Source organism: Corvus cornix, chromosome 11, assembly GCF_000738735.6.
Source record: "Corvus cornix cornix isolate S_Up_H32 chromosome 11, ASM73873v5, whole genome shotgun sequence".
NCBI classification, from domain to species: domain Eukaryota; kingdom Metazoa; phylum Chordata; class Aves; order Passeriformes; family Corvidae; genus Corvus; species Corvus cornix.
Window position 1 is genome coordinate 16,094,084 of NC_046341.1, and position 11,745 is coordinate 16,105,828.

General features: G+C 37.0%; 1 protein-coding gene across 8 annotated transcripts in view; it reads left to right on the plus strand.

The window, feature by feature from the left end:
• Window positions 1-11,745, plus strand: part of DPY19L3 (dpy-19 like C-mannosyltransferase 3) — a 37,875-nt gene that overhangs the window by 13,273 nt on the left and 12,857 nt on the right. For 6 of the 8 annotated variants that reach the window (XR_005602855.1, XR_005602851.1, XR_005602852.1 and 3 more), the window contains 8 exons: window positions 1,611-1,742; window positions 2,720-2,821; window positions 3,257-3,330; window positions 3,572-3,730; window positions 5,869-5,991; window positions 6,343-6,454; window positions 6,980-7,036; window positions 11,288-11,370. Coding sequence is in view for 3 of the 8 variants with exons in the window: in XM_039558067.1 (XP_039414001.1) it covers window positions 1,611-1,742; window positions 2,720-2,821; window positions 3,257-3,330; window positions 3,572-3,730; window positions 5,869-5,991; window positions 6,343-6,454; window positions 6,980-7,036; window positions 11,288-11,370 (842 nt within the window). In the remaining 5 variants the exon portion in view is untranslated. Of the gene's footprint in view, window positions 1-1,610; window positions 1,743-2,719; window positions 2,822-3,256; window positions 3,331-3,571; window positions 3,731-5,868; window positions 5,992-6,342; window positions 6,455-6,979; window positions 7,037-11,287; window positions 11,371-11,457; window positions 11,645-11,745 lie in introns of all 8 variants that reach the window. The other 2 variants (XR_005602853.1, XR_005602854.1) reach the window with 1 other exon arrangement.

Consider the following 11,745-nt stretch of genomic DNA (forward strand, 5'->3'; position numbering starts at 1 on the left):
TTTTGCCTTCATAAAACCAAAAGTCTTGAAGGTATTTTCCGAACCAGTGGCCTTGATGCCCAGAGTAATACAGATTGTACAGTGTGCCTTGTGCTTTGAATCCTGCAAGTGTAAAAATGAAGGATCAAAATACCATTTCTGATTTTTTTTCCCACTTTATGTAGTCCATGTCTATTTTATTTTTGTCTACTTTTTCTCAGACACTATTTGACACTTCTAAACATCATCCTAACAGTTGATCTGATACCACAGCTTTAGTGTGGCCTCCTGAAGTTGCCAGAAGAAAAAAGTACCACAAGAAATCTTTGTGTAAGCTGAAGTCATAGCAGTGTATGAATTTTGCCTCAAGCATTGTGCATCCTTGTTTGCCAGTCAGGGGCAAGCTCAGTACCACAAGGAGGGGGAAGCAGAACACCAGTTTGCTGGGGAGAAGCAATTGTCTTGCCTACATTGACATTCACCACAAAATAACAGCATTGCCCCTGCTGCGTTGCTGAGCTGGATAAGCCAAAAAATAAAACAAGTCTTACTAAGAAGGTCAAGGATCATTGACAGTCAATCTTACAAAACAGAAATGTACTGCAGAAGATAAAAAACACTGTCTTTGACATTAACAGTGCTGTTAAATTCTACCAAGATCATTTCAGGCATGGCAAAAGCTTGCAATGGTTGAAGAAGGTTTTAACTTTAGAAAAGGTTACAGGAGGATGAAGAGTAATTCATGTAAATTCATTTTAAATTTGAAGCAGACTTGAATTTTATTGATTGTATTAATTTAACTGAAATGAGTATGGTGGCTGCATGTAAAGATAAATGTGGCTTACTTAAGTTTCTGAGCTCTTCATTATATCTGCAACTGCAAGCTCAAGTCAACATTTAATGTGACTGGTCAGCTACCTTAAAAGTCAGCAAATTACCAGCTTCATCCTGAGTTATACCAAAACAGACTTACCACACCACTCTTAGTCTGTACTAATTTTCAAAAGAGCTCTACTTAGAAGTGCTGGAGTTTGTTGGGCTCTTTGGTATTGATTTACACCACTGCAGTAAGACAATGCAACTCGGGATCTTTGTGTGAGGTGAAATGTATGTTTTGGTACCAATGTATCAGAAAATCAGCTGGGGTTTAGTGTTTACATTGAGCTGAACACTGATAATAGTTTAGCATAACCTGAAAGGGATTATACTGAACTATTACTGCAAAGTTTAAGAAGGCAGGTGATGTTGGATTGCTGAACTGCACTGAGCAATAACTCATTAGTCATAACAACATCTCAGAGGCTACAGAAACACTTGCTGGACGAAAGAAAATAAAAACATCTTCCAAATATTAAGTAATTAATATTTTCCTCCAACTGCAGTTATTTACTTTATCTGCTTGACTGTAGGATCAGGCTTCTTTGGGTATAAAATGGGCATAAAATATTAACCTAAGTATAGTTCAGGACATAAATAGAAAAAGGATATAGTAATGCCTTTAATGATTTACTGCAAGATGATATGTTCTTTGCAAAAATAATTGATGTTGAAATAAATTATAAAGCATATTGAGAGAAAAGCAGCTATGACTGTAGAGTCTTCTAGACATAAAACACTCATTATTGTTACAGGTTACATGGCTTTATATCATTCAGATTTCTGGATTACTGCTGGTCTGTGTCCTACAGTTCTTCAATTCTATGATTCTTGGATCATTACTGATAAGTTTCAATGTTTCTGTCTTAATAGCAAGAACAATCCAGGTAGGTATCAAAATATTTATGTAGTACTAAATAGAGTATTTATATATATTTGTGTGTGTGTGTGTGTAAATAAGTAATTTAAATGCATTATAATTTTAATTTACTAATACTAATTAGAGGAATTACTGTAGCATACAGCAACCCAAACATTGCCTGATCAAATAATGAATTCCATTACACTAACTGCAGCTTTACCAAGCACATCAGACATTATAATTCCATGACTGCTGTTAACATTAATTATTGTGCAAGCTGCAGTTTGGATCCTGAAAAAAAAATTGTGTAAATGGACTTTACACTGTTTCAGCAGGACTTGCCTTGAATTTATGGATCTGCCTCCAACAAAATACCCAGTAACAACTAGGACAACTAGGCTCGTGTCAAGTTCAGCTTCCTGAAATCCATTGTTCCTTTCAAAGATTAGGGGTTTTTTGCTGTAGTTACAGTTCTCTTTTTTCTGATTCTGGCACTGGTGACAGCCTCTGACTACAAGAAAGGAATTTGCAGGGCCATTCCTGTTGTCTGCACCTATTCCCATTTGCCTGTGAGCAGCTCATCTGGATCTGGAGCTTGTACATGGAAAAGTGCTCAAAATCCTATCAGCTGACAGAGCCAGAAGATACCTTTGCCATGTTTAGGTGGAAGGTGTAATGAGTAGGTATTTCAAAAGGTACACAGTATTATGGAAATTAGGAGAATAAGTTCTATAAGTACAATAGGGCCACTGCCAAAGGAAGGCTGTTTGGCTGCTTCCAAAACTCTGCCAGATCACAGTTATGACTTTGTCCCTTCAGTTTTGTGCAAGAAATGTATCTTTATTCTGGGTACTTGGCTCTGTATCTATTTTTGCTTACATGACCTTAGTACAAATTTGGTGCTGCTCGGGACTAGCAGATCACCTGTTTCAAATAGCCTGTGATGCTTTTGTTCTAAATATATTTAAAAAGACTGAAATACTAATGTTTTCTTCTTTGTAGAAAAACCTAAAAAAGGGTGGCTTGCTTAATAGGCTTGGGAAACTTATCCTCCATGTTCTACTAGTCTTGTGCTTGACTCTCCTAATAAATAAATTCATTAAGGTAGGCAAATAATTTTTAATATAAAAAGTTAAAAGTTATATTACGTTAAAAGCTATTTGTTAGCTGTCTACAATAATATCATTAAATAAAAACTGCAGTGAGATTTCTCTGCACTTCAAAAACTGTATTTTATAAATTAAAGGTCGTTTTGCTAATCTTTGGTATATGGATTTGAAAACTTCATAAATTAACACCAGATAGTTGGTAATTTTATAACAGCTGTAGATCTGTACTGCTGAGAATTTGCAAAGTTTTTAATTGAATTTTCTTTACAATGAATGGAGTTAAAACTGACTGTTTCTTTGATAGCAAAGCACTCATCTTAGTAAGCCCGTGTTGCTTTACAGTCTCGTTTATATGACAAAAAATGCTATTTACTGTGTGACATTTTTGATATTTAAAATACAATTTCCTTTCTCTTTCCCCACTTTGTAGAAAATTCTTAATCTTGAGTCAGATGAGCATATATTCAAATTCCTGAAAGCAAAATTTGGATTTGGAGCAACAAGGTACTATTTAGCTGTAGTTTTGCTTTTTTGTTTGACTTCCTTAATTGAAGCCTTCACGTTGTTCTTATTTCAAATGTGTATAATAAATCACTGAGTTTTACTTCATTTTTGTCATACTTGCCCTAAGAATAATCTGCACAACTATGACTTTATAATTTCTTGGGGAAAAAAGAAACTTGGATCTTTTTGACATCAATTAATGAATTACATCATGAACAAGGATTTTTAATTTTTTTTTTAGAGATTTTGATGCTAACCTGTATCTTTGTGAAGAAGCCTTTGGATTACTACCTCTAAATACTTTTTCAAGACTCTCCAGTACATTGCTTTTTTATGCCTACGGATTTGTTCTCTTCCTTCTGACAGTAGCAGCTGTAATTGTTGCCTTTCGGAATCTCAGGTAAATACAGTTTTAAGATAGTTGACATTTTTATCAATTTTCTTTTCTTCAGCTGGCTGAGGAACTGACAGGTGAATACAGCAGCACATACAGGATTGCTTTGCGCAGCTACTGAGGAGTAGGGTGTGTGATAGAGAAATCAGGCAGAGTAAGTAACTTCCTATTGAAGCTAAAAATGTAAACAAAGGAACATCCTTAGATTCAGTCAGGCTCTTTGCTGTTGAAGTTTTGCAGTTTGTGTAATGTTGGTTGGTGTTTTTTGAGATGAGGGAAAGCAGGGGAAGGATCTCTCTATAGAAAATGTTAGTTTCTTTAGTTCATCCTGTTTTCCCTGTGCAAAGCACTCTAAATCACAGATTTCCCAGGTGTTACCTGCAAACTGCCCAGAAATGAGCTGGAATAGTCTGTGCTGAACTTTGTAATCTGTGTGAAGGAGCAGGACCTGTAAGTGTGCATCACTGCTGGCAGTTCCCAGAGCTAATCTGTGGGATTCTGAGGTATCTACAGAACACAGAAGAAAATCAAACAGAACTGCTGTTAAAAAAAAATTGTTCATTATAGACTGTTGGATACCCTTCCTTCTCGGAGCAGGGTAAGAGAGCAGAGGAGGCTGCTGTTCTGCTAATTTCTTTATTTCATAGTCTCACAGCTTTCTTGAAGGCAGAGTTCAAGGGGGTTACGTGATAAAGCCAAGCAGCAGCAGCAACAGCAGGCAGAAAACAGCTGCTTCTTCTAATTCTAGTTTCTTCTAATTAATTTTTTTCTTAGAGAAGTGTGGATTATATTTATTAATTGACCAGTGAAATTAACACACTATTCTAGTTTTCCTTTCCTTAACCTATCCTGGTCTAATTCTAACAGTCATAAGCCTTACACAAGTGTTACACAGGTATTACACAGATTGGTGTGTACAGTTTCTATCAGCTCTTATTGTTCATGTGAACACTCGATCTAAAAAATGGGAACAGTATAATTCTATCTATATTTTGTCTAAAGTAAAGAATTCAGTGAAAAGGTAACACTGCTGCAGTAAGAACTGTGGTTTAAGGTTTCTTTGCTGCAGCTTTTCAGTGTTTAAGGCACTTAATTATAAAAGTTAAAAATCTATATTTCTATTTCACTTTGGTGAGAATTCATGTATCTCTGCTTATCTAAAGGTTTTAATTCAACCCCTGTGCTTTGGCTTCCCTCTGGGCCTGGGTCCAGAGAAGCTTTTACTCCAACAATAGACCTCTCATTTTTACATGTACAACCTGGGCAAAAAGTAGAAGGAATGATACAAAACTTGATTAAGCAAAAGTTCAAGAAGTGTCACCTGACTGGTGCCACTACCATAGATTTTAGGGAAGACTGGATAAAAGGAAAAGCAAGAGAGTATCCAAGACATTCTAAAACTATGTTATGACAATTAGATATTACAGTAGTAATTGTCAAATGTCAGTCATCTGTAAATCATCTTGGTACTGCTCTACCAGTTTCTTGAAAATCTTACTGCATCAGTCAGTTTTAAAAATAAAGATTCTGCAGCTCTTATTTTCAGCAACCCTAAATGTAATCCCAAACGTGTCCCTTATTTTTAATGCATTTATCTCATTTAACCCCGCTCTGAAAAAAAACAGGAGAACCCCACACACTGAAGCAGCTTCTTTTTTTTTGAAAGGTCCTCCACATATATTCACAAGACTAGACACCTCGAGCAATAACCACTCCTTCCAGGGCTCATTTTTTCTAAATCTACTTCCAATCTATGGCTTTAGTAGCATCCAGATAGACCAGCACAACCCCACAAATCCCAGTTAAATTCTTCATTCTCATTAAAGGCCCCTCTGAACATGGGAGTTGCTGCTTCAGGCAAGCAACCAGGCTTGCCTTGCTGTAAACAATTTTATCTCATTTTAATCCAGCCCATTTAAACCCATTGCATTTCCAGAAACCTACACATGAAATTACCTGATGCTGCATCAAATTGGTGGCATCATGCTTAATTATATCATAGATACAATAGAAGATTGTGGACTGATAGCAATGGTACTGCTTTCCAGCCTCAGAAGGATTCAGTGCTTTTTAAAATGCAGATAACTATATGAAATATGTTACAGAACTTAATATAACGCTGTTTGTGTTATTTCTTCAATTAGTGGTTCAAATCAAGTCCAGTTAAAGGAAAAAATGGAAGAATACACAGTGACACTGAAGCCTGATGCTGCCTACAGCTTAGTTCACACAGTTCTTTTTGGATGTCTGGCATTAAGCACAATGAGGTATATTTTTTTTAATTCTACTAAGGGCTTGTTTAGATGATTGAGTGTATTTTTATACGAGTGTAAAATATGTTGGCCACAAACTGATAGGGTCATGAACCTTGTTTCTCTTCCTGGTGTGTTTCTACTTGTAGACTGAGGCATTTCCCAAAACTGCCGTAAAGAATGGAAGTTTGGGAACAGAGATGTTCTCAAGAGCACGTAGCAAAGTGCAGTGTCAGTCCTGTACTCAGTTATTTCAGAGGCCTGAAAGTCCAAGAAAACTGTGTTCAGAATTTCTCTAGACATTAACTGCTCTCCAAGCAGCTTTGCAGAGCTCCAAATGATCATGAAAAGCTTGTGTTCTTCCAGAATGAAGTATCTCTGGACATCCCACATGTGTGTATTTGCATCCTTTGGCCTGTGCAGTACAGAGGTTTGGAAACTTATCCTGAAGTGTCTCCATCTCTACACATCCCAGAGGGTGAGCACTGTACTCACAGCATTTCATCCACTGGGTTTTGGACCATATCTATCCAAGTCAAGGCTCAGGGTTGGATATTGTTTGTAGTTCTCCTAAACCAGGTATCTCTGCTGTACATTTGTATAAATTTAGTAAGTAAAATGTATTTTCTAGTGGTTTCTATATTAAACAATTCCATTGGAATACACTAGATGGCAATATAGATGTAGCTATGAAAAATAACCACAATTTTACTAAAAAAGTCTCCATATTAAGAAATCATCAGCAGCCTGAGAAGACCTTTGCAGTCAATTATATTGAATGGCAGTGTTTTCCACCTTGTAGAATATAGATTTAAAGATATAAATCCATCTTTTGTGATGGGTCTGTAATTAGGGCTGTACTTGAAAACAGTATCAGAATATGGTCTTAAAATTCAATCTCTAAATTCTACTACATGTTAAATATTTCAGATATCAATACATGAAAACTTAAGTCTATTAAATGTATCATGAAAATAACCAATTTTTTTTCAATTTGTCTTAGACACAGGTGATTAAGTATTCTGTACCCATAATTACATTACTGTACATTTCATTTAAGGTAAGAAATTTTTTTCTCAATGTTTTGGCATTTTTTAGTTTTATGGAATTTTCTCACAGAAGGGTGTTTTTTCATTAATAACTACATACAACATTTGTAACTTAATTTTAAAAATGGGTATAGCTGAAGTGCAAGGACCTTTGTGCCTATGAAATTGTCTGTGAAGGATCAGTTGGGCTCATTTGATCCAAAGCAGTTGTTGATAGATACAAATATTTGTCTGATTGCATGTGTAAGTAGCCAGTGTTACTTGAATGAATAATTTTATGGAAATGGGAATTGTCTCTTTTGGTTTTAACGAAGTTGTGGATAATATGCAGATTGTCACATTTTTAATGATTTATTGTAGGAGCAGAAATAATCATAATCTCTACTGCTGTGCCGCATATGTTTTAAAGAGAATTATTAAATGGTCAAGTACCTGTTTTGTCTTCTGTCTGTTGCAGAAACAGAATGTTATTATTGTCAGACACTTAAATGTAAATGCATAAAACATACTTAAATCAATAACATGTACAAGATTATCAATATGTCATAGCAGGGAGATTTAGAACACTGATTTAATGGGCAAACCATTCTTTTAATCTGTAGTCACGAAGACAAAAAACTCAGAGTCTACTTTGACGGAGAAGTTGTTTCTGCAGTAACTAGTCTGACATGAAAATATGTCTGTTAAATAATTCCCTTCAGAGAAACACAAGATTAATTTCATTGTTACAGTTAAAAAGGCAGTAGCGAAGCAGTTAAGAAAGCTGCTAATAGAGTTCACTCCAGTAGTGTGTTCCCCTCTCCAAAACTGAAACAAAAAGTCAAAAAATAACTGCTTTCCACTTAAGTTGTCTTACTGTTCTGTTAGAGGACTTTTTTTGTCCACTGATGTGCTGGTTAGGAAGTCATTTAAGTCGTTTACCATTTTCATCATCTCTGAATATGACAGAAACAATGCCATTTCTTTTGACATGGGGGATACTAAGAGCATGACATTCTGATAGTCTAATGTGACAGATCACTAGGAATAATTTTCCTCCCACTCTTCATGAGCAGATGTAAAGTTCCTAAATCCTGTCAGATTCAATTCTGAAGTCAACAAACAACTGATGTCATGGGCTTTAGAGCAGTCATTAGTTGTGCTCAGTCTGCTTGAAAAGCATAATTTTCATCTTTCTTCTAAAGAGAGGAAATAATTTTTATTGACATTAAAAATACTATTTTTCAAATTTCTCTGTGGGAATGAGAAATTCATCACCTCTCAGTGTTTTTTTGTCCTGAGTCAGTTCTTGCAGTTGAGCTACCAGAAGAGTGGATCTCTCTGTGGGTCTTTTCTGCAAAGCTGAAAGAGTTGATGAGAAGCCTGAGAGAATCACTGAATATTCTGAGCTGAAAGAGACCCACGAGGCTCTTGTCCCAGGTGCCCTGACAGTGGTCAGACAAGAATTCTTAAAGAGAGATCCAGAAAGTACCCACTGCTTCTGTGAGAATGTGTTTTTATATTCTCTCTCTAAAACCTTATAAACAGACAGTGGAAGGAGATTTTTGGAACAGGGACTTAATCTCTTTTCCAGACAGGAATTTATGTATTCAGTCACTGACTGCTCAGATTGCAGGGGCAGTTTCTCTGTACACCACAAAGTTAACTGGTCATCAGGGCTAGTTTTCTTGAATTTGTAGGAGGGCAGTTTGGTGTTTCATTATCTGTTGCATTTGTCAGAAGAACTATTCTTCAGTGCAGTTCCTCAAAATAGGACTTTTATGGGATTATTAACCTAATCCTGAATAAGCTAATGAAAGCCTCTTTTGAGGCATGTGGTTACTACAGCCCCAAGTGCATCACCTGAACAATAATTTATTGAGATGCAGATGCAGCTACAGTGCTAGCTTTCTTTCAGGTTTCAGGTACAGGATGTTTTGAGACCTGTTAGACATCTGTATTTCTGTTTACATTTGTTCTCCACTATTATAGTGGAAACATCTTTCAGACAAAGTGAAAATGCAGAAGTATTTCCATGCATACTTCAGCTATGCTGCAGATAGCACAACACATACATAATACAGTGCCAAGTATTATTTATGTTTCGATTCTTACGCTTTGTAGGTAGACTTCACCTTTATCTGTGTTCATTGTATTTTAACTTCACAATAATTCCCATCAATTTGTGTTTGCATGTCAGTAATTCCTGAATAAATTGTTGGTAACTAAGGTGAGTTCCCAAGCGTGAGTATTCTAATTCCTGGATTTGCCAAATAATCTTGATTTCTCTCTGCTAGTAAACTATCCATTCCTATTATTTCTCCAGCTGCATTTTTATCTTCATCATGGCCAAGTCCTTTTGCTCGAAACATGGACATTTATTGCAGCACATATTGCCACATATACCCGTGATCTGAGCAGTCTTTGGCTATCTGAACAGCTACAGTTCAGGGCTAATTTAAGACACTTGACAACTGTTTCTTTTCCTGAAGACTTTGACCCCAGAGAAGCACTTTTACAAGGTGGAAATCTCTTTTGCATTTCCTTCACTTTTCTGAGCAGTTTGTTACATTCCTGATATGCACCATCTGTTCTTTTTATCCTCTCCTGGTGTCACCAGACACGTCTTCTCAATCTGACATATATTTGATTTACAAGACAAAGTTCTGTCAGTGTTATTTTCTATATTTTCATATGCTTTACTTTTTATTTATTTTGTCATTCTCTTGTATTTGGAACTCCTGAAGTACCTTAGTTTTCTCTTGGTTCTACTAATCAAATGTAGTGCTACCTGGAAATTTTTCAATTCAGTAATAGCAAACCCCATTACCAAAATTTTCCTCCAGTGGAAACTACTTGTACTCACTCAAAACTTGCAGTACTGTGACATTGTGACTTTAAAAACCTCTACAGGGTGAATGCCACGGAATAGCCCCAGCACCCAGCAGGGAGCTGTGTCCCTGGATCCTCAGGAGGTTACAGGGCAGGTTGCACTGACTGAAAAGCAAAGCAGAGCCCATTCCTTCTGTCTCCACCCTGAAGGACTCCAAGCTCTCAGAATGTTTAGCTATTCAGGGCAGTAAGTAATGAAGAGAGGAAATTCTGATTCATTATGAGACTTCACAGTCTCATTTCACAACAGCTGAATTTACTAATCTCTGAGAGAGCTTCTGAAGAGCAGAAATACATCTGTTGTACTGCAGTACTTCCCGAAGCTTCTGCAGGGTTGTGATGCTGCCATGGCTCCACCTGGGAGATGCCAGGAGTGCTTGAACAAGTGTACCAAGTAAGCAGTTAAACTAGAGAGTATCTCAATTGGCCCACTTATATCTCCTGCCCCAGTCCTGCCACATAATTACAGTTTAAGTGAAAGAATGCTTGGGTTTGCTGAGGGGCTCAGCAGCACCACATTCAAATTCCTTCTGAAGTTTTGGATGAGCATTATATAAATGGGATGATTTATGGCTTTTTAGATTATCATGTGGGTTTGCTTAGACTTTTTCCTGTAGCATTTCAGTTTTCAAACCAGCAGTCCTTATTATCTAAAGAAAGCAGGTTTGGAATAGGTTTCAGGTAACATCCTCTGTAGCAAAGACTGGTGCGCAGCAATCTGTCATTAGCATTGTCATTATCTTCCTTAATTGCTTCCTTCTGCCCTAGAATATTACTGGCTTAAACAGTTAACCCTTAAACAAATCATTGTTCCCGTAGCTTTTTGGGGGGAAGGGTTAAGCTTTTCAGAATCAGTTTCAATGCTCCTTTCTCTCCTCCAGATTTGATTTATGTATTCTTTGCCTGCAGTAAATTTTGAAATGCTTTCCCCCGATGGTCTACTGGTTGTTGCCATTCTGTCATACTTTTATTTTTGCCTTCAGTGGTTCTCTTTTAATTCAGACTTCTGAAATACCATTAATGGCATCCACAGCACATCTAATGATCTTTACTTCTGATACAGATTTCCTACCTTTTTTTAATTTAGTTTTATGTTTCCTTTCTGAACTTAATATTAATTCCTGGGGCATTTCCTTCTCTTGTCATCATTGACAATGGGCAGTTGTGGTCCTGCTGGTCATCTGGCAGGAGCTGCAGATCTCAAACTCTGAAACTGTGCGTTCATCCTGCAGTGACAGCCACCTCCCTCCTAGGAAGAGTAGATACACTTGTGTCTTGCAATTTACCCATGAGCTGGGTTAGTTGCCAGCTAAGAGGAATCCAAATTCCACCATCCAGAACTTGTTTTGTTCATTCTGTCTTCAGGTTGTTCTATTTTGTTTCCATTTTAGTTCTGGCCAGGAATAATGGATGAACTATCAGAGCTGAGAGAATTCTATGACCCAGACACTGTGGAGCTGATGAACTGGATTAAGTAAGAGGATTTTTTCTCTATTTAAGTTAAATGCTATTTGTGTAGATCTAATGTTCTTAGTTACAGTGTTCTCCTTATTTGTCACAGCTCATCAGTGAACTCTGGTGACCCGCGGGGATAGTTAGGATGAGTGGGTTATCAGGAGGTTGGATATGAGGCGCTGTGGAGAGCAGCTCCATGCTCTGGTTCAGTATCACTGCTGTGTTCCACGTGCATCAGGGAACCAGCTGATCCCTTTGCTCCCATAAGGACCCAGTTTTCACAACCAAAAGAGGTAAATCTGGAGGTGTTAAGTTTCTCTCATCATATTATAGTTACCTCTTTACATTAATAGACCTTTGCAGTGAAATCATTTTATTTCTCCCCCCCCACAAT